At 35.7% G+C, this 27,647-nt stretch overlaps 1 protein-coding gene across 2 annotated transcripts; it reads left to right on the forward strand.

The window, feature by feature from the left end:
- On the forward strand, positions 1-27,391 carry LOC138317323 (cilia- and flagella-associated protein 44-like). Of its 2 annotated transcripts, XM_069258902.1 has the most exons (35): positions 1-101; positions 1,674-2,591; positions 6,187-7,173; positions 7,380-7,542; positions 7,818-7,980; positions 8,342-8,481; positions 8,924-9,103; positions 10,125-10,404; positions 10,991-11,152; positions 11,928-12,075; positions 12,260-12,354; positions 12,983-13,183; positions 13,689-13,799; positions 14,567-14,725; positions 15,039-15,162; positions 15,409-15,515; positions 15,960-16,108; positions 16,859-17,135; positions 17,595-17,644; positions 18,389-18,551; positions 19,026-19,156; positions 19,563-19,753; positions 19,912-20,075; positions 20,719-20,907; positions 21,172-21,356; positions 21,721-21,847; positions 22,325-22,470; positions 22,901-23,029; positions 23,440-23,554; positions 23,886-24,069; positions 24,459-24,757; positions 25,066-25,262; positions 25,574-25,799; positions 26,262-26,396; positions 26,627-27,391. In XM_069258902.1, exons 1-35 carry the CDS (start codon positions 53-55, stop codon positions 26,825-26,827), a joined length of 7,245 nt encoding a protein of 2,414 aa, XP_069115003.1. In that variant the 5' UTR covers positions 1-52; the 3' UTR covers positions 26,828-27,391. The 2 variants fall into 2 exon arrangements, with proteins under 2 accessions (XP_069115003.1, XP_069115004.1); XM_069258903.1 differs by lacking the exon at positions 1,674-2,591 and having other exon boundaries at positions 10-101.
- Positions 27,392-27,647: the final 256 nt, after the last annotated feature.

The raw sequence follows: 27,647 nt of genomic DNA on the forward strand, positions 1-27,647 counted from the left end.
TAACCGTAATATGCGCATGCACAGCGTACCATAGCAACAAAGTAAATCCAAGATGGAGGGCGACGGTGAAAAACCACCTTCTCCGAAGCCGGAAAATCCAGGTACACCCTTTGGAAATGCATTCAGTGATAAGCTAATATCGTTGAATACATACATTGAAATATCATTATATTGTATGCATCATGTGATGGTCGTTTTGAGGTTGCCAGTTTTCATAAATTATACTGGCTAATTTGCCAAGTGCCCGTAATATTTTAGATGGCTTTCTTGGATAGGGCCTAGTGTAAATAGAGTTTTCAGACATTAACATTGATGATTTACCGGTAGGTGTGTTTGAGAACGAAGTCCATAATTCAAATATTGTTGTGATTATATTGTCATTATGTGATATTTCTATCATTAGAATTTGTTGATTCACTATTCAGTTGTTTATTACTTTAATAGTACGAAGCGCAGCTGTTACTCTTAGCTAGGTCCTACTGTAGGCTTACCATATCATGACATTACTGTTTAAAAGAGCTACAAAAATGACTTAAAATGCTAGGACAGCAAACAAAATGTAATTATGTTTACCAGTGATATGGTTATACAGTAACACTGACAATATAAACTTATAAAGTTCTGTTTCTGCACTTGCGGTGATCCAGTAATAGCACTTTGGCCAACTATCCAATCTGATAACCCTGAACCCATTTTCTGCAATGTATAAATTATTTATTGCTCAATTAATCTTACTGTAATTCAACAGATACAAATGTACATGATTGTCATAAAATGTGCATATGAAAATATGGGGCTTTTTTAGACATGATCCAATGTACCTGTATGTGTAAAAGGAGCGGGTCGGTGTGGTTTGTACACCTTTTGCAATTACTGCATAAGTCAATTGTCTTCATAATATTTGACATCTTTAGTTCAATGATTACCAAAACCAATTGTATTATATCATTTCACAGCATTCTGACAATGCAGAATATTCCAACAATATAAAGATTTAACTCCAAAAGATGCATATTACATTGTGTCTTACTACAGACGGTACATTAGGTTTCTTCAAATATAGACTGACTGACTATAGCCAGTTGTCAGTGGCTGTTGTGTAATATGAGTATTTTCAGTGTCAAAATTGTATGTCATTAAGATGCTGATATGTGTCAATAGACAAACAAAATTATTCAGTCAAGACACTATACATCAGGTTTCTCATATTTAATCTTATCTAATTTTGTTTGGAAATCTTTGACACACACAAATGGATTTGATCAGCTTGACATAGGATAATATCATTACAGTAGAACTTAGTTTATTTTTCTCATGGGTTTATTTAGTTTTTACACAATGGAGGAGCGCTTGTTTTATTTTTGTAGACTATAGATATGTACAGTTCATTTGTCTTTTAATATCAATTTTGCTTATAGCACCGTATCTAGCTAAATCAGCTATGGGTATCTAGTGATCTAGTGAGTAGTAATGGTTATTTCATGAATTATCCTAAATTAGTTATCTGAATAACAAATATTTATCATTAAAACTTGGAAATGACTTTTCTATTCAATGTATAATGAAAATATTGGCATGATACTAGCACATTTCACAAACTCAATGTTTTTTTTATTGTATAATGACACTAAAGTGATTTTGTAATGATATCTTGCTTTTATTAATCACTCGAGGATCCTCTGACTCTCCAGCATCAGGCTCAGGTAATGAGGGCATTGGCCGCAAGTCACGTAATTTAAAAGAAGCCACCTCACATTTAAAGGAGGAGGCACTGCGTAGATACAGGCTGCGGCAAGAGGCAATGGTTTTGTCGGATTCCAGTGGAGATGGACCTCCTCTTCCATCAGAAACTCAAATACCAAAACCACCAGAAGGGGAAAAACCAAGCAACAGTAGACACAGTCCCAGACAGAGGTTGGCTAAATCAAGCGAGGAGCCAGGAAAACAGAAAGCTGAAATACAAGCAGAATTAGTGAATGAAAGGAGTGATGCGTCTCTGCCCGTTTCTGTTGATGAAAAGATGGAAGAACTTACTGAGCGCGGAGTAGCCAACTCTGTAGATCTTCAGGAATGGGCCAATACTCCTGTGTTAGAGATGGAAGAGAGCAATCTGAGTGAGAAGACGACACAAGTAATCACATCTACCTCTGTTGAAAAAATCAGTAGTCAGATCATAACCCCTCAGACAAATATGGAGAAGATTGAAAGTCAAATTATCACCAGTGGTGACATAGCTAGCCTGGTCGAGTCTGAGATCCTTCATATGGTTGGATTGATGGAAAAAAGCCAAGGAGACGGGTCAGAAAATGTAACCATCATCAGAAAAGAAGTAATTCAAGATGATAAACCACTTCAAGGTAGCCATGTTCAAGAAGTCCGAGAGAGCCAGATTCAACAGAATTTGGGGGTAGTCCAAATGACTGCTCAGGAAATGTCACAGGAGCCAAGTGTTGATGAGGATATGCTGAAGGAAAACTTTGACACAATCCTAACATCACAGGTTTCTCAGGAAGCCATACTGATGGAGGAAGAAATTGTACCCATTCAAGCCGGGATACATGACACAGCGGTAAACGCGGGAAACTCCGGAGGTATTGCCAACCTGATCCACATCTGTGCACCGCCTAGCATTCTGTTCTTTGCGGGCCCTTTAGACATCTTCTGTACATCTTCAATGCTTTCACCTCAATCCACTCTTTCATATTTCAGACTACTATGCATGCATGTCCACACTGAAGAAATTTTACACAGTCATGTACAAGATATATATTCTTAGCTATTTTTTATTGTGGTGCATGTTCACTGGTAAATATGAAGAATTACATGAGTTATGTTGTTTACATTTACCAGCAAATTTTAAAAGTCTGAGTAATGGAGTTCAATTTTTTTTTTAATAAATTGTCATTTTGTACAAATTTGGGTAAAGGTTTGTTCAACATGCATTCTGATTCGATAAACAATAATTATGTTTATGATAATTAAAGCCTAATATCATTCAATCTAATTAAAATTAGACTTGGAATTCCGCTCCATAACTATGCTCTACGTTACGCTCCAATACAAGATCAAACAACACCCCGTTTGGGGTCACCTCAGCAAGAAGCGTAGCCTAGAATCGGAATATCTCAGGATGAACTGTTAGTGGTGTATAATTCTGAATGAATCAACCACACACTGATTGGCTAACCATCTAGGGTCATGCTGAGGTGACCCCGAATAGGGTTCCTGTATTGGAGCATAACAGAGCATCGTAATGGAGTGGAATTACAAGTCTAATTTTAATTAGATTGAATATCTTTGATTGTTTACAATTAAATAAAAAAAATGTTTACTTGATATCAGTACATTTTAATACATCAAGGAACATGCACACTTATAGTACTTGCCAACTTATCCACATGGATCTGGGAATAAGTTAAAGTTTATTTGGACATCTAAGAGTGTCCAGTTAGACCAAGTTTAGGTGTTCTAGGGGTGTAGATAGCAGGTTTTTAAAATTGTACACGTACTTAACTTGGAGTCTATGGACACTGATAGGTCTAAATATGTATAAACTATAACTAATTCTCAGATCCCTGTCAATGTATCCTGATATATTACAGTTTAAACTGTAAGCTTAGCTAGCAAGATGAAATTTGATTTAAATGACTTAATATTTATTTATCTTTTTATTTAGATGGTAAGTGAATCTATGAAACATTTTATTCATTAGTGAAAGAAATGATAGGGTGGCAATTACTTTCATTTGTTGATAAGATTTTTTTTTTCTTTGAAATATAAATGTTATTATCTATTACCTACAGGGAATATAGATCACTGCCCAATCAGATAATTTCTTTGGGCTCTCTGTAAAGTTTTATTCTAGTATCTGATTGGTACCATGGGATCTATAAGTCCTGTAGGTATGTGTGTGTTTGCTAGTTTAGAATTACAAGCTCACATTAGTATTAGCTCGATCACCAGCTATTATGGTCCCAATCTCCCAAAGAGTGTGATCTTCGTAGAAATTGTAGTCTCCAAAACAAATTATAGCCCTGACTCCCAAAAAGTGTGAACTAGTCAGTGTTCAAAATTGACGCCTGTCCGTCTGCCCGTGACCGGCAATTTTATAGCCGGACAGACAATTTTTACCATGTAGCTGGTCCTTTGACTGGCAACTTTTGGTCCAGATAGAAGTTGTACAAAACAAAAATGGCAGTAGAATTGTAGAAAGGTCAAAGTTCGAACTGTTCAAAACAAATTTGAGTAATATTCTGGTTTTCATTCAATTTTGTTGAGAGCCTACGATACTAATCCAGATATGCAGATATATTTTGTTAGTAAAACTATTACTTTTCTAGTAATTATATAAACAACCAAGGATGAATTGTAACTTTGCAAGGCCAGACACTTTCAGTCAGGACCAGGGTCAGCCGGCCCTTAGGACCTGCAGGAAAAAATCCTTAAGGGAGAACACAGGAACTAGTCTTAAATTGTAGAAAGAGTTGTCCTCTACTTAACTATAAAGCAAATAAATGCTCAAGGTTGACAGTAATAGACATATATTTACATTTCATTTCAAATTCATTCTTCTCTCCTATTGAAAATGGTCAAGTTCCATCTTTAAATGAATCAATTATGGTAAAGTCATAAATATACATGGCAAAGAAGCATTGTTGATAGAAAATTCAAAACCAATTAAAATGTCCAGTTAATCTAGTTATTTGCCAGACTTTAAATTAATATTCTCTAAACATTGGTCTATTCCAAATGCTTAATTTAAATATGAAAGTTTAACAAAAATGAACAGTTTCGTAGATTAAGAAGAATGGGCATGTTTCCACCTGTTTTTCTCGTTGTTGCACCTATTTATCTCAATAATTGCCTATGCTCCTATCAGCGCCCCTTCCGTTTCTATTTGAACACCTTCAGTTGGGGCCACGGTGGCCGAATGGATAAGCTGTTTCAACATACAATGTATTACCTTAGTTCTAATATCATGTGAAACATTTGCCAGGTACAGACTGCTTGTTGGTGGGTTTTTTTTCCGGGTACTCCGGCTTCCTCCACCAACAAACCTGCCATGTCCTTACATGACCCTGGCTGTTGATAGGATGTTAAACTAATAAAACCCGTAAACCCCTTCAGTTATATGTTCATTCTCCCTGGGCACTCACTGGGATACGTATGGTACCATTACTAGGACTTGCATGATGTCCTGTTTGCTATACATTATATATTGTGTCAGTGGTAGTGCATGTTGTTTACACATTCTAATAAAGTATGTTTCTAATTATATGTATGACTCTTTCTGTGTTGATAAATACATTTCATTCAATAATGAAAAAAAAATACAATTTTATTTTTCATAAAACTTTACACTCTGTGTTTTTTTTTTTTATCATATGTGAAACAATTTTCTTTATGCTCAACCATGGCTTTTCCCTCTTTTATTTGATTTAAAAACTCAAGATTTTGAATCTGGATTGTTTTATAAGTATAATACTCAAATATATGGTATTTCAGTAAAATTCAAAACCAAATGCATGTATTTAACAAGTATATTGCAAAATGAGTTAGCATACTTTGCTATGTAAGCTGAAGATTGAGTAGCAGAAGCGATAAATTACAGAAATGAGATGACATCATCAATTTTTGGAGAATGTTTTGGTTATTAATATTTGATAGGAAAAATAATAACTGATGTTTATTGCATGTTGAGACTCTCACACATGGCATGTGAAATCTACACCAGGTAATACATAGTGCCGCAGCACTTATAATACTGACCCTTTGTATACTATCTCTGACATTTTCTGATTTTGATTCAGAAGTTGTAGCTATGTACTTTCTCTTTAATTGGCAACTTTTGAGTAATTCTCTCCAATTAAGTGCATCTGTTGTATATATACTTTGTTCAATGATGCAGTACATTTTTTTTTTAATTCCTCAGAACTGTTTGTTGTATGCACATGCAGTTAATGTAAAAAATTCACTAAAATTGTCTTTTACTTTTTGAAACAATTACTATGAATGATGCATGCTACAATTTTAAAGCTAGATTATCTATTTCATGCAAAAAATAACATTTTAACATTGTAAAGTGGAGAAATAAAATATTTTGTGATTTTAGACAGTATTTAATCTGAACTATATGCATTGAGATATGGTTGAATAACTTTTTTTTTTAAATTTCTTTTTTGTTAGAAGCGTCAGGTGAACAGATGTCTGAACCACCTCTGGTCGAGAACCAGGGCCAAGAGGCAGAGCAGGCCCCTGAGCAGGAGGCAGATAAGGTCCCGGACCAAGAAACAGAAAAAGCTCCTGAGCAAGCACAGGAAGGAGAAAAGGCCCCAGAGCAAACACAGGAAGGAGAAAAGGCCCCAGAACAGGCACAGGAAGTAGAAAAGGCGCCAGAGCAAACACAGGAAGAAGAAAAGGCCCAAGAAAAGGCACAGGAAGGTGAAAAGGTCCCAGAACAGGCACAGGAAGGAGAAAAGGCCCCTGAACAAACACAGGAAGGAGAAAAGGCCCCAGAGCAAACAAAGGAAGGAGAAAAGGCCCCAGAACAGGCACAGGAAGGTGAAAAGATCCCCGAACAGGCACAGGAAGGAGAAAAGGCCCCAGAACAGGCACAGGAAGGAGAAAAGGCCCCAGAACAGGCACAGGAAGGAGAAAAGGCCCCTGAGCAAACACAGGAAGGAGAAAAGGCTCCAGAGCAAACACAGGAAGGAGAAAAGGCTCCAGAGCAAACACAGGAAGGAGAAAAGGCTCCAGAGCAAACACAGGAAGGAGAAAAGGCTCCAGAGCAGACACAGGAAGGAGAAAAGGCTCCAGAGCAGACACAGGAAGGTGAAAAGGTCCCTGAGCAAACACAGGAAGGTGAAAAGGTCCCTGAGCAAACACAGGAAGGTGAAAAGATCTCTGAGCAAACACAAGAAGGAGAAAAAGCTCCTGAACAGACACAGGAAGGAGAAAAGGCTCCGGAACAGGTACCAGAAGGAGAAAAAGCTCCTGAACAGGTACAAGAAGGAGAAAAAGCTCCGGAACAGACACAAGAAGTTGAAAAATCACAAGAAGATGGGAGTGGGGATAAACCTGTTGAGGGGGAGAAAGGTCAAGAACAGGAGCAATCCGTTACAATAGACAAGCCAGGGGATGAAACAAGCAACGCCACCAAAGGTGATGGCAAAGGTAACTCTTTGATTCATACCTATTTAGTTTATCCTTTATCCTAAAAGAAACAGAAAAATCCAGATTTTCAAAGGTTTGAAAAAGGCACAGCATGATTATTTACATTAAGTATCAATCATAATGTTACTTTAAAAGTAGTTCTACTTTGTAATAGATGTATCCTCCTCATGAGACATAACTAGTACTAGGCTTCCTTTATTTTACAGAGGAAACCCAAGTTGAGGTCAAGGAAGAAGCAGAAGGCGAGAAAAAGGAAGAAGAACAGGAAACAGGCATCCCTGCTAACTTCTTCTATGAACTGGACAAGATGACGTCCAAGCCTGTGATAACAGCCGAGTCTGGACTACCAGAGGACATGTTGTCTCTCCAGTATCCTTTCTGGTTTTATTCGTGTGAGGGATGTAACCCTCCCAGCTTCATTATATCATATATTTTAGTTCTTAGTTAATGAGGATTTAATTTGAATAATTTAGAAATTAAGCATCACATCAAAACATACTGTTAAATTATTACAATGATAACAATGTTAAGGGAATGCTAACCTTTCAACAAAGAACTCATTGAAAATTACAAACTCAAATTGGTTTAATGTTACAAGGTTAAAGATTTGCTTTTATTTTTGTGTTTCCTTGACTGTCTCCTAGATATTCTTTTGGTTATGACTGTACTAAGAGGGCCAATCTCCATTTACTTGACGAGAAAACGGTGATTTTTGCTGCGGGTAATCTGGTCGAGTTAGTGGACATTCAAACACGGGAACACACTTATATACGTAGTACAAGTGGAGGTGGAATTGGAGCCCTCGCGGTTAGTATCAGATATAAAAATAAACCTGTAATGATTTCATGTGGTTTCTTCAAGTACACAGAAGTATAAGTGATGTTTTATAAAGTTTTTGTTTTTGTAACATAGACAAAAGACATACATTTACAGCATCAGTAGAAGGTTTCTGGAGTAAGCCATTACTAGTGGTTTAATGAAGACATTAAAATTACTCTGCTAGAAATTTGAATGCTGATCTCCCCTTGTTTAAAGCAAATAAAAAAAATTGTGAAGTTTGAAAAAAAATATAGCCATGGTATTTCAAAAGAAACAATTAATTCATTGAACTGATCGAGCTTTCAAAAAAGTAGTATATTGTTAAATATTTTGTACATGTATGTTATAGGTACACCCAAGTAGGAAGTACTTCGCTGTGGCTGAGAAAGGAAGCTCTCCAAACATCAACATATTTGAGTATCCATCTTTGAAGTTGTACCGGGTCCTTCGAGGGGGAACGGAGAAATCTTATTCCTATGTTGATTTCAGGTCAGTCACAGAGAAAAAATATCAATGATAAAATTTCATCTTTATTTTGATTGTTGATGAAATCTGACTATACAGTTGACCACTGACTTAGCGGTGCCCTGTAGGTGTATATTCACCGATATTTACCAGAACAATAATTAGCTACATTAATAACAATCAAATAATGATATAAATCATTTCTGTTGACAAGAGAAGTTAACTTAATCTGCAAAATAAAGACAGAATATCTGGTACCGAGTACCTGGTATAACAATTTCCAGTACATGAATCATCAGAAACAACCTGATCAGATACCCAAATGTCCGATTGTGATAGTTGAATACAGTATGTATTCTGAAAGCTGGACTGATGAATATTGTAAACTTTATCTAAGATCAGAGATTTGATATTTTATCCCTTAGAGTAAGTATGTACACTGTAAATATACTTAATTTGACTCCAGCTCGGATGGAGACCTGTTGGCGTCACAGGGAGGTAATCCCGACTTCATGTTGACCGTCTGGCGATGGAAAGAAGAAATGACTGTCCTGAGGTCCAAAGCCTTCTCTCAAGATGTCTTTCGTGCTACTTTTTCGACTGAGCTTGAAGGACAACTGACCACTGCAGGAACAACCCATATAAGGTAAAACTTGTAGCAGAGAAAGTAGCATGTCTTGCACATATTTATACAACCCTCCCATATTTATTTAACCCTCCCATATTTATTTAACCCTCCCATATTTATATAACCCTCCCATATTTATTTAACCCTCCCATATTTATATAACCCTCCCATATTTATATAACCCTCCCATATTTATTTAACCCTCCCATATTTATATAACCCTCCCATATTTATTTAACCCTCCCATATTTATACAACCCTCCCATATTTATATAACCCTCCCGTATTTATTTTAACCCTCCCATATTTATATAACCCTCCCATATTTATTTAACCCTCCCATATTTATACACACCCTCCATTTACAACCCTCCCATATTTATTTAACCTCCCATATTTATATAACCCTCTCATATTTATACAACCCTCCCATATTTATTTAACCCTCCCATATTTATATAACCCTCCCATATTTATTTAACCCTCCCATATTTATATAACCCTCCCATATTTATATAACCCTCCCATATTTATACAACCCTAGTTAGGTCATTATGTAACACTCCCACTGTTTTCATATCCATTTAAATTGTGACATCGGACACATGCTTTTCATGTGTAGACAACACTTCAACAATCAATAGGCTAGGCTAGACCATCTAGATGAGGTTTCGGAAATCAAACCAAGTATGGATAAAAAAAAATTGACACATAAATACAGGCCTTTCCAGGTAGTTTACAATTGTCTTAGAAGTATTCAGAGTTCGTTCAGATATTAGCTTGGCCGGTAATTATGTCGCCATATATATATAGTCTCACAACAGATTATGTGTGTTCGTGCGATGTCCAATTACTTTCAAGTGTGGCCTATTTTCAAAGCAGGCATATTTCAAGTGCATTTCACTCTAAGAAATCCAAGGCTTACTTTCATGACTGGCATATTTCCGATTCAGGCTTATTATGGAGATTTTAGAGTATATCAGAATTCAATTTACTAGTGAAAAACAAGTATTATTTATGCACTTTTGCTATTTTCAAGGTTTTGGAAAATGGCTGACACCTTCACAGGTTTGAAACTTCAAGGAGCTCTCGGTAAATTTGGTAAGACGGAAATATCTGATATTGAGGGATATGTGGAGCTTCCTGATGGAAAGGTATTGTCCGGATGTGAATGGGGAAACATGCTACTGTGGGAGGGAGGCCTCATCAAGGTGGAGATCTGCTGTAAGGGGAGAAAAGCCTGCCACGTTGGTAACATCATGCAGATCCTGTTAGATGAAGGAGAGCTGATGACTGTTGGAGAGGATGGCTACATCAAGGTAGGTTTGACTACTGCTACCAGGCCAGTAGGGGATAGGAAATTTATCAAACAAGTTCAATAATTTGATATGCCACAAGCCTTTAGGTAAGTGGTATATAAAAATATTTAACGGGTTTGATAAATTTCAAAACACATAGTCACAAGGGTAAGATTCTATTTATCACATAACTTTTATGAATAGAAATATAACTAAAATGTTAAATGTTGTCTCTATATAAAACATTAGAAAACCCACTCGGATGTAACGTTTCCATATACTGAGACAACCCGGTGATGTCATATATAGATTATGACGTCAGAACTACCTGTGACGTCATAATAGTGTTAATACATGTGTTATGACATGGTTGTATGTCATAACTGGACCGGCCATATGCTTTTATATCTAAACTGTGGACAGGCCATATATTTATATATAAACCATGAACTTGTTACTGTTTCTAGAGTGTCCAAATCTGAAAAAGTTGCAACAACAAAGGAATGTTAATCCTAAAGAATCTTTTATGAAGAATTTCACACTAATGATGTTTTGCAACTATAATAGATAAAAACTCCTGACGATATTCTGTATGATACTTTAACAGGTCTGGGATTTTGAAAGTGTTGATACTGCTGATACCACGGATGATACAGGCATGTTTGAAATGGAACCAATGAACGAACTCCGTGTGGGAGACGGCGTCAAACTTCAGTCGATCTGTAAATCATTTGATGCTGAAACTGAGATGACGTTCTGGTATGCACAGGTGGGTATCATGTTCAGAGGATTTAAAGAAAACACAAATTGATATGATAGGAATTTCTCACATAGCCAGCCATGTAAGATAGAGTTGTCCCATGAAAGACAGCTATGTAAGATAAATCTATCTTACATAGCTGTGACGTCACAATTGCCGAACAATCAGATGACGTCATATCAGCCAAAGTTGACGTCATTTTTCTTCTATTTCGATTGATTTGCCGGATTTATTTACCATTTCATTTGTTTAATTTGCATTTCAAACCGTTTTACCTAAGATTTCTTGTTTATATTTATTAATATAAACCAAACTTTGATGAGCTCTTTCGAATGGCGTTCTTATTTTTAAAATCGATCAATTATTTAAGAAGTTAAGATTTTGTAACAAAATGGCTGCCTCATCTTTCGTGCAAGTAACTCGACAAGCAATGTGAGAAAATAACTCTTTCATATGTAAATTATGTAGGATAGAACTATTCCACCCTCGGGTACAGAATTTTGGGTCAGAAACCTCGGCAAGCCTCGGTTCTGACCCAAAATTCTGTACCCGAGGGTGGAATTGTTCTATCCTACATATGTACATATGAAAGAGTCATATAATATTCCATCATTGACATTGAGAAGGCAGAAGCCACATTATCATGGGTGGTACATTTGTTGGATCCAAGGTAAATCTACTTACCATTATTTAAATACACTTTTAAAAGTAATGGATGGTATGGTTCCTGATGAAGTGCTAAATACCAAAAAAATCATTTGCATTTTTAAATAATTCTTAACAGGATGCTAATGGTGGTATCTGGAAGCTTGACTTGTCCTTCTCACACACGTCTCTGGCCCCAGAGAAGATGTTTACCTACCACGCAGGAGCCATCCTTGGCTGTGACACCTCACCTGTCAGTCATATCGTGGCTACTACAGGACAGGACCGTAAGTATGACAGAAAAATGGTTATCAATTAAAATAACATGGACAACAAAAATGTGTCCATGTGTCAAACATCACTGAATAGTTGTCATATAACCGGGAGACCGTAAACTTTATCCCCGCTAAAAGCATAAGGTTCTAAAAACATGATGATTGCCTTCATTAAAGCTAACCCATTGTTTTACAGACACTGTGAGAGTATTCGACTATCTCCAACAGAAACAGCTCTGTGAGATGAAATTCCCATCTGGAGGTTCTTCCCTTCTCTGGGCACCACAAGTCGTAAGTGTTTTCATTGTTTTCTTTAGGGCTATTCCATTAAAACATACCCCCTACCCCGGGAAGGCAAATTAAAAAACTTCTGTGCATGGTTGGTTTTCAGGGAAAAAACCTTCTGTGCCACATGCTGGTCTTGAGAAAATCACTTCTGTTCATGGTCTATTATTTCCCTTTTATTAAATCACTTCTATCATATTGTTGAAGTAAATTAAAACTACAGTTAATATGGAAAGATATTTAATGGAATAGCACTTGGATAGCAATGCCTAAATAATGCTTAATTATTGTATTATAGTTTAATTAGCGTCAACATCAAAGTATAAGGGCTATAGACCAGCCAGGCTGGGAATATAAATTATATAATTTCTCACTGAACTAAATGATTGCGATTCACCCAATTAGTTAACCACATTGTTAATTGAGTAAAACAAAGAAAAGTTGATTTGCTCTAAGGTCAGATTTAAATGGTTTCTGAGTTGAAGTCTTGTTCTGTGTCCTGTACACTTGAATACATGACACAGATAGATGAGGTGGAGAGGTGGCACATTTAATCACTTGTAACTTATGTCCTAGCACCAGATTTTAACTACATAATGTGATGTGTTTCACCAGTTGCGTTATACCTTTACAGGTTGATCCTAAAGGAGCTACGATCCTGGCCGGGTTCAGTGACGGAGTGGTCAGAGTTTTTAACATCAGCCAACTCACAGACGATTCCACACGTAAACACAAGAACGATTGTGACCTCGTCTTACTACAGGCTTTCAAACCTCACTCCACCGTCGTCAACAGCCTGGCTATTAACAAAGCTGGAGATATCCTTGCCACAGGGGTAAATAGAGTTATCTTATTCAAACATTGTGTTTGTTCAATATGTAAATATGATTCTTAACAATCCTTTATCCTTTAGCGAAAATAGTCATTAAAGTATGCATATCAACTCTTTTTACAAATGTGATTGATTCTGCACCGAATTTTGGATTTAAATGAAGAGTTCTCTCAACTGTTTAACAATTCACAAGATATAGATCCACTGGTTAATGAATAGAGTAATACAGAAATACAGGAGCGGTCGCTTTAGAAAAAATAGACAAAACAAAATTACAGTGGTCCCTCTATATAAGATCACTCCGACAAGAGACCACCCTCCCTCATAGGACCAGGGTCTTGTGCATTAAGATAATCAAATATTAATTTTTCCTCCCAAAAGAGACCACTTCTGTTATCAGACCACTTGTTCATTCCCCAATGGTGGTCTTATGATGTAGGGACCATTGTATATTAATAAGACTGTCTTTTTGTTTGGTAATTATAATAATTTGTACTGATATTTTTAGGGAGAAGATGGAACAATTTTCTTCCTCACTGTCGGATCAACATACAACCCTATTGGTTTTATGAATATGCCCTCAGCTGTCAAAAAAGTCCAGTGGTCACCAGAGACTAAGGTATGTACCAAGGTCAACTGAAAGTTTGGAGAGCAGGCAAGAGACACTTGGAATAAAGATGTCATTCTATTCAATCTTTAATTACTTCAACTACATTTTATAATGCAAATCTTCAACTGCATACCAATAGATGTAATTGGAAAATACCTTTTCCATTATGATCAAAATTTTCAAATGCACGCGAAAAATCACATGAATTTAAAATGATATGTTAAAATCATAATTTATGACATAAATTTCGCACTCATAAATTTAGAGTTGTTTTTGATATTTTATTCACCATCTAAAATTACCAACATTTTGAGAATTACAACACTAACGACGTGTAGGTTTTAATTCTATAAGTACAAATAAGAGCTGAAAATGATTTTTGACAATACTGCCAAAATTCCTTTTATTTACATCTACAATGCAGCGAAATGAGTACATACGGTCAGACAATGAAGTCAATTTGTGGTCTACAATTACATTTCACATTTTTACAGTGTTAATTAATTGTAAAGTGATTTCTGCAGGTATGCTTCCATCTTAGCATACATGTTCAATGTAATGAAACTAATGCTTATAAGGCATCAGAAATCTTTGTCCATTTGAATGATTTTCACAGCTTAATTTATCAAACCTGGTAGTTTTCAATAAATTACTGATGAAAAAATAGCATGTCAAAATTTTTCGCTTAGCTACAGATCATATAACTTTAATTTGTATACAATTGCCCAATTCAGGACGTATTTTGTATACATCTAATTTTGTTTTCCTTTGAGCAGGATGTGAGGAAGGAAAAGCTGCTTGTATTCTGTGACAAAGGCAAGGTTATTGAGGTTGAGAGTCCAGATGGTGCTACGTTTGATACATCACACACATTCAAAATAACGGGTCTTAAAACCAGGGAATTCACCTTCAAGAGTGTCAAGTCTACTCTAAGGGTAGGTTTATAGCTTAAAAAAAAACTCAAATTAAAAATCAGTTTACCGAGGTAGTTCAGAGTGAAAGTTAGAAAAGATTTTTCTATGAATTAAATTTAGAAAGACAAAATTAATTTTCAACTTTTAAAATTTCTTTAAGAAAATGAGGTTATTATTATTCTTGATTAATCTAATGGTCTCGAAAGAAACTTAATACTGTCCTTGTAAAAACTTACATAGGTACAATGTCAGAATAAAACCAACATCATTAAGTGCTTTTCATTTTAAAAAGATACTCTTGATATTACTTAATTTTATAGATTTCTTTTCACAGCACGAAGAAGAGTTGGAACGAAAAAGAATTGAGGAAGAGGAGAGAAAGAAGAAAGAAGCAGAGGAAAGGAGAAAACGGATAGAGAGAGGACTTGAAACAGAATCAGAGCAAGGAGATGAAGCAGGTTTGTAATAAACAATATGCATTGTTGTTATGGCATTACACCATAAGAACTTCTGCTTGTTCAGTGTAATTGACTCTTTAGTCACAGCATTTTACTGAGAATATGTGACAAATTAATCATATATATTCTTTTAGTATAAAAGAATTTAAGACGATATGTTTTCTGTTTGATGAGATTTAAATGTGCAGAAGCAAATGACACCTGGGATTCATAAATGAAATAATTTTAAAATTCTGTTTTTAACAGAGGAGGAAAAGCAGGCTGAAGAAGACTGGACACCCTATATACCATCTGAGCCTAGTCCTATCCTAGAGGGCTTCTACGCAGAGGATGGCAACTTCTGGCTCTCCATGGTAACATATATTTTTTCTGGAGATAATATACAAATTTTTACCTCACCCCCAAATTCTATGTCTTTTTAAGCACTACTCAATATCAGAATTATAGATTTGAGGTATGTACTATACTGTAATCTACTTCAGTCCCCATACCTACCTGCATGAGTCAAAAATTAGTCAATTAAATATCAGGAAATTCCTCAGGTTTACCAACACTATACACCAGAAAACAAATTGAATGCACCTGACCGGAAGCACATCCGATATTCACGCATGTACACCAATATTCTTTCGGGCGCCATTTACAACCAGCACAAATTTTTTGCTACATTAAAAGAAAAGACAAAATGGACAAGTTTAAAGAATCTGTTTGAGAAAAGGAGGTTCATTACTCAATAAAAACTCTATTTTGCAAGTCAATCTAAATGTTATTTAGTTTATGCATGACTCTCTCTACAGGGTGACTTTGACGCTGGTTATCTGTATAAATGTAAGTTTTTGAGTGCGGAGGAGAAAGCCGGCTTGCCTGAGGATTTGGTAGATCAGCCTATACAGTCGATACCAGTGGTAGACTCAGAGGATGTACCCATCAACATTATCAAATTCAGGTACACCTTATCTTAAGACATCAATTCGCATAATGAAAAAGTTCAGTAACCTGTTGTCCCACTTATCCTTGAAACAATCCTTAAAAGAACTAAAGGATCTCATGATTTACATACCTGTATTCACTTAACACCAATAATACAACCTCACAAACCAAATGTTCTGATTTTTGACTAGGATCAGGAAACTGGGGAGAAATATTATGCCATTCCTTTTAATGTGGCAAGAAATACTAAACTACAATGATTGCAATATAGAATTGATCATTTTTATTTGTACAAAATTGGCCTTGTAAACAACCCATACTGTTTTTGTGGCAACGGAAGTGAGACAACTGTCCATATTTTATGGGAATGTAGAGAAGTTCAGCTATTTCTGACCAGTCTGGATAATTTGTTAAATGCTCTTAATATTCCCTTTTCTTTAAATAAAGAATCAATACTGTTTGGTTTTATAAGTCAAACAGGAATTGATACCAATATTGATAATAAAATTGCTTTGTTTATTAAACAATATATTTATAAAACCAGATGTTTACATAAGTTACTTAATGTAACAACACTTACTAATTCAATGAAAGACTAATACAAGGTTGGGTGGTGTAATGGTTAAGCTGCTCGCCTTTCACCTAGCCGGCCTGGGTTTGATCCCCGGCACGGACGTGAAAAGGTAAGGTGTCACCTGCCCGATCACATAAGTTTTCTCCAGGCACTCTGTCCATAACCATAATCCACTTGTTGTGTTTGTTGCAGCTCTAATGGGCGTCAGGTGTTGATGGGTATGAGTAATGGTGCTGTTCGGATCTACAACCTGGAGACACCGTTTGACATTAGTAGCATGGGTCCGTACTGGACACTAAACATGCACGACAATAACTACGGACACGTTACCGGACTGAAGACCAGCTACGATAATACCATGATAATGACTGTCGGTGGCGATAGTAACTTCTTCCTCTACAACTATATGGGACAAGAGGAAATTGACAAGAAAACAGCTGAAAATAAAGCCAAGATTCCGTCGGCCAAGGTAAGTGTAATAATTTATCACACTTTAAATTCAAATCAAGATTCTGGCAGCTTCCTTGTAGTGATGATGGTCTGTAGAAAAAGCTTACTTAAAGACTTTAAGCTTCGCTTAGTTGAGTGTTGAAGGACCAAAAGTGACTCAGTCAAGGGCTTACTTTCCATATTTGAAGGTCTGTTAATTGTGTATAACAGTTGTGTCAAGAGACTCAGTCAAGGGCTTACTTTCCATATTTGAAGGTCTGTTAATTGTGTATAACAGTTGTGTCAAGAGACTCAGTCAAGGGCTTACTTTCCATATTTGAAGGTCTGTTAACTGTGTATAACAGTTGTGTCAAGAGACTCAGTCAAGGGCTTACTTTCCATATTTGAAGGTCTGTTAACTGTGTATAACAGTTGTGTCAAGAGACTCAGTCAAGGGCTTACTTTCCATATTTGAAGGTTTGTTTTGATTTCCTTACAGAAACGTGGAGATGAGATCATTGATGATATTGATGACCCCAATGCCTACAGGTAAATATTGTTTGACTGTTCAACATTCAGTTATAATCTAATATGGTTGACATGTAAAATTTGAGTCTGCTTTACAATAATACTGAGATATAGATAAAATTGCCTGTGCATGAAATTACTTAAGGTAGGTCCATACTTTTGAAAACTGCGCCAATTGATATGACGCTATACTGGAAGCTGTGGAGGTTGTTTTGAAGTTCAGAATGGTGTCCAATACGCGACGACATTCCACTTGGATATTTTTTCAATAGGTGAAAATTGTCTACATATAATATTCAATGTTTAAAATCATTAAATAAATCAAATAAAAGCAATGAAGTGAAAATTAGATGATATCTCTGAAGTTTTTGCGGTTCCTGTCGTAAATGGGAATGGATTTTCAAACACTGGAAGTAACATTCGTCGCAATAAATGGTAAGAGGGGATCCATCCGGAATTATAAAAAAATGCATACAGATTTTCTTAAAACACAAAATTTTAGTATGGAGCTACCTTAAACTGAATATTTTGAAATGTGTCATAAGAAAATTCCCCAGTATAAGTTGGTACCTCAGACTAATATATTGTAATGTTTGGAGAGTTCGGATCTGAACCAAGGAAGTCAGGTTTTGGCTCTTGATACAGACGTTATTGGGAGTATGTATTGTAGTTACCCAATATTAATGAGTTAATTGTTTGGGTTTTTCTGGTTTAACATCGATCCTAGCTTACATGTATAATAACGAAGACTGACTCTGATTTTAGTATTGAGGACGCTAAACAGAAAGCAGAACATGACAAAATGATGAAACAAGCTGAGGAGAAGAAGCGAGATGTCAAACAGAGGATTGCCCACCTACGGAGACAGTTCAAAACTTTACTGGAACAGAACGAAAACCTGCCTTCTCATCTACAGCTCATGAAAGATGTATGTTTTTTAAATACAGGTTGTGTACTATTTTATGTGTGCAAGTTGTATTTATCAAATCATCAAAGTCAAGGTCAAAAGGTTAAAGTATACACACATTGTTATAACATTAAGATATCAACTGCACAAAAGTCAAGGTCATGTTGCAGGAGATCAGTGATATAGATGTCAAGGTCAAACTTAGTATCTCTGACATGATCAGTTTTACTAGATGATGATGATGATAATTTGAGTGCCAATTAAAAATCAAAGTCACGATTATTCAGATAAGAAAGAATAAGTATTTTCATTATAACTTTGTGGATAGCACAGGTACAGCTATTTGATGGAACCCTTTCCCTATAGAATCCAATTTCTAATCAAATTCTTTTCTAACTCTTTTCTCAATTTCATTCACAAACTTTTGAATTATAGGACTAGATTTTATGGTATGATTATGTATGAACTATTTTAACATTTTCTAAAAAAATTTAGGAATTTGAGATGGACAGAGAAATTAAGCTTGAGCTTCAGCGACAGAAGGCAGAGAGGATAGCTGTAGTCAGGAAGGAGAAGGCTTGGGAGTCAGAAAAACATCGGATCGCTTTGGAAAAAATCCGTAAAAGGTGAGAGCAACTGTTTACTTACTCATTTGGTAGTATTGGGTACAAAAGGACACCTCATTTACTGCAAGTTATATCATATTGATTGAGCTTCAGAATCAAGGAAAACTCTGTTGTCAGATGAAAACACTGTGTCTTCTACAACAAATAAAAAAGTGTAGAGTACTTGTCTGTCACTACTGTCTGTCACTACTGTATAACTACCTATAGGTTATTGGGCATGATAAAAGTTAGTAACTTGTCTAGGAATCAATGATATAATAAGCAGAAATTCATATTTCTAAAAAATAAATTCAGAAATAAGCAGAGCAAGAGTAGCAAGGGAAAGTAGTTTACAAAGTTGAATGATGCTGAAAATGTTCGATAATTTAGGATTAACTTCTGAAGCTAATCAAACTATGTGTTGTAGGTTTAAGGATGTTGTGGAGTGCGAACGTATCGTAGTGAGAGCATTCAACACATCTCATGAAATTGCAAGTTTCCGAGCAGCCAAACTGTCTGACGACTTCTATGCATTGAAGGCGGAATTTGAGCGACGTAGAACACAGACCATGATGAGGGATGATCTCACACGAGATCCCACACGAGACCTCATGACAGGTAAGTACCGCATCATTCCTCTAGCAAAGTTCAGTTGAATGAAATAGGATTTTCCAAGGGCCAGTAATATATTTTTCAAAAATTATCTGATGTCCTATTTTACTTTTATTGGAAGTATAAATCTATTTATGGTTAATGTTCACATCACTGATCTACAGGTCAGACGCGTCACACAGAACTCGGAGGGGATGGAGAGAAAAAGGACGACCAATCAGGACTCAAGGTCACCACGACCTTGAAGGGTAGCATGGGAGAACGCATTTCTAAAGCTCTGCAGAAAGTAGAGGAGAAGAAAAAGAAGCGGGCTGCCAGGAAGGCTCAGGTACTAGGTCAAATTAGTTAGTGTAATAAATGTCAAGGTCATTCTTTTTTAATGTAGTTCAAGGTCAATCAGTTTCATTAATCATTGAACTAACTTTGGTTCTTATGAAGTTCATAAAGAGGATAAAGGTCAATAGTATTATATTTAGTTCATAATGATGTCAAAATCATTAAAAAACTTCATTCTAAATCAGACACTTTATCATTTGTAAATAAAGTTTAATACTATCAACCAACTTTCCTTCGCGGCTATTAAATTTTGCAATTTTTATTAAAAAACATGTTTGTTAAGATTAATATTCGCAGATTTAACAATTGAATGATAATTCCTATCAATAAAGATGATGTAGATGTTAATTCGCGGAGATAAACTATTGCGAATTTACTTGGATTACAAAATTCGCGAAAGTAAATCGCACGGGAATAAAAGTTGGTTTATATTATAGAAGATCAAGGTCATTGATTCGGTATAGGAATTCAGAGATTTAAACTTATCTGCAAAGTCATGGTTTGTTTGATCTTTTACAAACATTTAATAAGTTAAACTGAAATTTGAGACGACATATGTAGCAATTTGTGAAATTCATAATATTATTTTTTTTTTCGTGGCCTCATATGATACAATGCCTCGTTTGTATTTGTAGTGGTCAGATCTATACAACACTAAACCTGATGATGATTACGAGGACCCCGCTGATGTCGCCGCCATTAAAGAAGCCAAAGATAACATGGGTGACTACAAGCTGAAAACAGCCCAGGATTATGTAGTGCCTGACCACCTTAGGATGAATGTGGAGAAGGCTCGTGGACGACTGCTTGTTCTAAAGGACATTGTGAGTTTAATCAATCTATAACAAAAGAAAAATAAGGAACTCTTTCTTGTTTAGGGAAGAATATATATCTTACTATTCAGGATTTTCTTTTTCATTTAATAAATAATCCTAGTCACCTTTGATAAATTAAAATTGTTTAACATGGTTGATTTGATGTTATCAAAGAGAAATAGTTTCCCAGTTCTTCTTACATTAAATCTGTATACAGAACAGTATGTTTGAGTACAGGGTTGTATATCACTTGATCATGTGATGATATTTCAGATTCACGAACAAAAGTACCACTTTAACCTGAGGCTGCTGAAACTACGTGACAAGAAAATACATGTGATTGAGGAGATCAAAGAGCTCATCCAACAGTTAGAGGAAATCCAGACACACCTGGCTCCTGAGAAGTGTAAAGCTATTCCACCGGTCCCTCGCATGTATCCAGTGGAGACACCCGAAAAGTCAGTCAATTTTTATCACAACTAATGATACTAAACACTGATTTGGGTCATTTTGAACATTAATCAGTGGTCTTGGCCTGACATATTCCTCCTACCAATATAGTTCTCAAAATTAAAAACAGACAGTAAAAAAAAAAAAAAGAAACTCAATCAACTTTCAAATTCATATTTTTATGATACTACAAAGTTCTAACCATGAAAATAGGTTTAATTGTTGATTAATGGAATCCTTGCTTATTGTCTCACTTGCAGCTGTGTCAGCTAGAATAACCTTGAGTTATTGTTTTAAATTGTCAAGTAATTGGTAATAAGTGGTTCGGTAAATTAGAGAGATTTCTTACCTGAGGTATCTTACTGCACACAGGAAGCTTGAGTACACCAGGGAGACGTTACTGGCCTTTAAGAGGGAGAAAGAGGAAGCTGCAGCTGCTGCCAAAGGAGGAGGAGCCGGCGGATTTGGAGGTTTTGGAGGAGGTTCAGATGATAAAAAGGTCAGCATAATATTTTACTGGTATTAGACCCTATCATCATCTGTATATCATTTCAAAAGGAGGAATTGCTGGCGTTGTAGAGAAATTGGATTTTTGAGAGAAAATGTCTCAGAATTTTGAGTCGGGATTTAAGATTCCCTATGAAATGTCATACACCTTAACCATTAATCAGCCTGATAGTATAAAGGGGGAGAATTCATGAATTGGAAACAAGACAGTTTAGCGCTTCTGTAACCACTGTGGATCTTCTGTTAGAAAGTATTAATAGAATTAAATCTTAATTGAAATTTGATTTGTTAAAATTAATCAGATAAACTTTTTTCAAAGTCACAATTAACGTATGTAGAGATCAGTTAAAATTTTTTTTTAAAAATCCTTAGCGAGAAAAAAGTTATGATACTGGAGAGTTCCAGACTGTCAGGACAATTGATATCATTACAATAAAAGCTACCATATTTATATTTTGTATATTTACAGGGAGGAGGTCGACCGTCACCCACCCCAGGACAGAAGCATATCGCTGTGTCAAGTGACGGCAGTAAGGCCAGTGGAATAGACATACCAGAAGGAGAGGGAGAGTTGTCTCCTCTTGAACAGCAAATGAAGGTCGCTGAGGAAATCATGTGAGTAGACCAGGAGTACTGTATTGTGAGCACGCCTACCTCAAAGGTTGGGTAGATTATACTGTGCTATCATTCTTCATTCATGTCTCATGAAAACTAGTAAACATTTGTTTCTGTTAAAATTGTTCCACTGCTGACAAATGGTATGTTTAACAGGAGCAGACAAAATAGTATTTTTCTTCAGTTACAAAAGTTACTTACTTTATACCATTACCACCATGTGATGTTTGAGCTTCTAATTTCACTTCAAGATAAAAATATCAAAAATAATTAATCATGTCATGGAAAAATTGATTTGACAAATATGTGTACGATAAAACACCAATTATTGTACAAAGAAAGAGCATCGTCTATACTCTGTCGGTGATGGAGCATCTTTAAGAAAGTAAACAATGATCAAAGTGAAATGTTTCTATGTTTTTTTTCCAAGGATGTTGTACAATCAGGACCACTTGTTGAAGAGAATTGAAGAGCTCCTCAAGGACTTTGATGCTGAGCTTCGCCTTCTGAGACATGAAAAATTTAAACTGGATATTGTCATGAAGAATGCCGATCTCAGGTAGACATTAATTGCATCTGTAGATATTATTAGCGTTACTTTGAGATCACATACCTAATATGTTCTTGATACTTTTGATACTGGCAATTTGTCTGCTTAAATAATCCGTTGTTGGGGAGGAAGAAGAGTAAAATTTGATAGAACTTTGTCAATGATTAAAGGAGGGTGTTCACAAATTAGCGTTATTTTGTATTTTAGAATACGCCAGAACACGCCATGTATTTTTGAGAAAAAAATTATTTCACCTTAAGATAGAACAATCAATACTTCCTGACAATAGTATAACAAGAGACTATTTATCAGGACACATAGCTTTTAATGTTTTGTCAACTAAACTCCAACATTTGTGTAATTTTTCGATAAACCTGAGTTAATATTAGTTGGTGTTCATGATTTTTTTTTTATTTCAGACAAGTGACATTGTTTGAGGAGTTTGTGTTGTTGAAGGAGTTTGAGAAGAGAGAGGATGTCCTCGCTGCTAAGGTGACCTCCAAACAGCAGGAAAAACTTGATATGCAGCATAAGGTATGAAGTAGTAAAACAATAGATATTTAACATTACTTGATTGTGTTCATTATATTTCAGAAATCAGTGAAAAATAATATACCTATTTTGTACCATTTCCATTAAATCAGCATCAGTGTAGCTATAATTTTCTGAACAGAAAGGGGAGGGGGGGGGGTAACGTATCTAACAAGGTTCTGTTATTTTCAGCAGTATTAGGACAGAGCACATAAACATTTCTATCAATATTCCAAACCAACAGAAATGATCTGTTATGTAATAAAAAAAGTTCATACTAATGTCTTGTGATTATTGGAAGTATTTATACACCTGGGTATTGTATCGTTTCCAGATTATCGATGTCCAGGCCAAGCTGGAGGCCAAGAAGAAGGAGATAGAAAAGTTACTGGAGAGAGAGCGGTCACTCAACCTCACTTTCCAAACCTCCCTTGGAGATAATAACAAGTTTGCGGATTACCTCTCGAAAGTCTTCAAGAAAAAGATCAAACGTGCCAAGAAGAAGACATCTGATGAAGGTAAATTATTTTCTATTTAAGATTATGTTGATAAAGAATTCATTAAAATTTAGCCATTAGGTCCTAACAAGGGGCGAGAAGATCTAACTTTTGAAGGCTCCTGCAGTTTCACTATATCTATGTTTGCAAACTAAAATTGATTTACCGGTAAAACCATGTCAAGTCATCATTCAGGGGAGGTCACCCTTGTCAAATTAGGCTCTGTGGATATTTGGGGGAACTTTATGTGATGGCACCCATCACAATTAGATCTTGTTCTGCCACACTGCAACTTGTAAGATAAACTAAATACCAAAATTCTTGATTAACTATTTTAGTTTTCCGACTTGTGTTTTACATTGATTGAGATGATAATGATGACCTGATACCTATGTCCTTGTATGTTGTAGGATCTGATGATGATAGTGATGAAGACTCGAGTGATGATGATGACTGGGATGAGGATGAAGATGAGGACGATGAAGAGGCGTTAGGATACGACCTTGACATCTGTCCGTCTGGCTGTGATCAGAACTTGTACGACAACACGTGTCAGCTGCGAGAGAAACGTCTGGATATAGAGGAAGCCCTGACTGAGGAAAAGAAGAACAATGAGGCATTGAAGAAGGAGCTAGAAAGTTTTAACAAGAAGGCCAAGGTCATTGATGCTGGACTGAAAACGGCAGCAAATGACTTGGAGGCATTCCAGGTAGGAGTTTTAACTGTCTCTTATAGATTAGACAGAGTGAATTAGGACGGACAACCCTTTATTTTCTTCCTTGTTTTGTCCGTTAATCCAATTCCTAAATGGAACTGTGAAACATTATTACCAGCAACTTTTTTGATCATAATCTGAAAATAATTTAAGATATTTTGTTATTTTGGTACCTGAAATTTTACCATTTACACATGAAAATTCTTGCCATTTCCTTCTCTCTTCATGAGAAATATATGTACCATGACATTTTGAGAACTGTACATGAGTGAAGTCTACAATACTCAATGTTTATGTTGTAGTTGGAGAAACAACAGAAACTGAACGAGCTTGATGTGATTGTGACCCTAAAACTACACCAGATACAGTACATGATCAACGGCCAGCTCCCTCAGGACCTGGCACAGACACTCGTCTTCGAGTCCAATGGGGTCGTAAGACTGCAGCAGCGTATCAAGGAGCTTGAGCATGAAAAACATGCACAGAAAAAACACATGAGGTAAGTCAGCATTTAGCCAAATTGGGCAAGAACTGATAGATTCTATGATATTTTGATAGAAATGCTGATAATCGGAATAAACATGACAATGATGACTGGATAACTTGTAATGAAAGTGGGTGCAGTTTAGATTTGGTTTGCATTAATGTGCCTTTAACATTTAATGCCAATTAGGGAAGTCTGTATGTATTGTGTATGACTGTTTCCACACCTTGATATGATAACTCACCTACCACATGTATTAGGTGAAAAAACGTAGGTAAATGAAATGATTGATTACCAGTAATGAGACATTTTTGTGTGTGTTGTAGAGAGTCAAAGCGTAAACATGTCCAGTTGATCAAGGATCGGAAAGTGTTTGACAGTAAGATCTCGGAGATGGAGTCCGAGTGTGATAAGTTGATGGTGGATAAGTTTGGTTGTATTGTGGACTTGGAGAAGCTGGAGACGATCACCGTTAACAGACAGATTGAGGAACTCAAGGAGAAGTTACGGATTACAGAAATACAGTGCTCAGAGGAGATCGAAGAATGGAATGTAAGTACAAAAGAAAATATCAGTCAGAACTTTATAGTTATATTTTCTATCTAAACAAATAACACCTGAATGTTAAAGATGCTCCACCGCTGACAAATGGTATTTTTTCATTATCAAAAATAGGAGCACACGATTTAGTATTTTTCTACAGTTACAAAAGTTACTAACTTTACACCATTACCACCATTGAAATGTTTGAGCTTCTAATTCTATTTGAAGTTAAAAGTATAAAAAATAATTAATAGCATCATGAAAAAATTCTGTGGGACTATATCCTATACAGAATGAAGTACTGATTGCCCATGCACCAAAGGCAAAATAAATTATTTTATATTATTTTTTGTGTTAATTAGACATATATATATATATATGATTAAACACCAATCATTGTTCAAATGATGAATATCATTTATGCTCTGTCGGCTTTGGAGCATCTTTAAGTCATTTTTACTTTCTTTGTAGGAAAAGATAGCAGAAAGGAAGGACAGAATTACTTGTCTGATCAGGGACAACACTAGGAGGTTAGATCAGCTGTGTGTGTTACTCAACGATAAAAAGGAGTACGAGTCGTCATTGGATACCAGACAGGAGAGTTCGGTAAGATATACCATAGTGGTAGGTCATCTATAACTGTGATGATTAGGAATGATACATATAATGACTACAGGGCTGCACATTAAAAACATATGAAAAATGAACCAACATAATTGCAGTTTGTACAACGTGACAAACATAAGTTAAAAAAAGAAAATACATCATTATGTATACAGATATTGTTACAGTAGCTGTAATTAGGATAATTTATTCAATTATTACATTGTTTACAGGGTGAGGAGTATAGCGGAGCTCGCAAATCGGATATTCGTGAGAAACAGCGTCTGATCCAACTTGTCCAGCTACAGGCCCAGGAAATTGATGCTCTCAAGGAAGAGATTATGTTGTTATCGAGAAAAGGGGGACATATACTGCCTCCAGCCCAACCACCGCTACCGCAAAGTCCTCAGAATGTGCGAGCGATTAGTAATTAAAACTGCTGCAGTTACCTTGTGAACAAAAAATCAACCAAATTATGAAGAAATATTCACTCCTCTTCAATTAAAAACAAAAGAAATGACTGAAGATTTTTCTTTCCTTTTGATATGGGTTTAGTTGCTTGTAGACAAGAAGATTTCATATTTCATCATTTTTTTTAATCTAATTTAGTTATGAAGATGCATTTCGATTTTCGTAATTGAAAGAAAAATGTTTTATGTGTTTCACATAAAAATTCAATGTAAACCTCCCTGTGGACATCACCTGTATATTAATCCAAATCCGTCCAGTTTCATCAAAATTATCAAAACATTTTATGTTGTATCATATACTTAGAAGTAATGATTTATAATTTCCACTGTTTTGAATACGTCTATGTTTTGTGATAAATTGATAATACATATTATGTGGAAAACGAAAGTTGATTTGCTTTCACCATTCCCCCGTCGACTGTGATAAATATGAAATGTTGGTATTTATGTATACATCATTCACTATAGTTATGAAATATACTTAATGATTGTGCTTCAATATGTCAAATAAAGATAAAATATACCAGACTTACTGCTCTTTGTTGGATTTCAAAGCCATCTGATCACAGGAGTCAGCAAAATGACTTGTCAGTTATGGTACTTCTATAAATGATTTACTTGTTATGCACGTTTTACATCCCTATAAAACGACTATTATTTCACCCACCACATGTATCAATAACGCTTACCATGGAAACTTAATGGATGCTTCAGATTTGTCAAAAAGTAGATACATTTGTATAAATAAATATTGTTCATAATAGCTGGTATTTTGAGAGACGAC

The sequence above is a fragment of the Argopecten irradians genome, chromosome 3 (genome assembly GCF_041381155.1).
Source record: "Argopecten irradians isolate NY chromosome 3, Ai_NY, whole genome shotgun sequence".
NCBI lineage: Eukaryota > Metazoa > Mollusca > Bivalvia > Pectinida > Pectinidae > Argopecten > Argopecten irradians.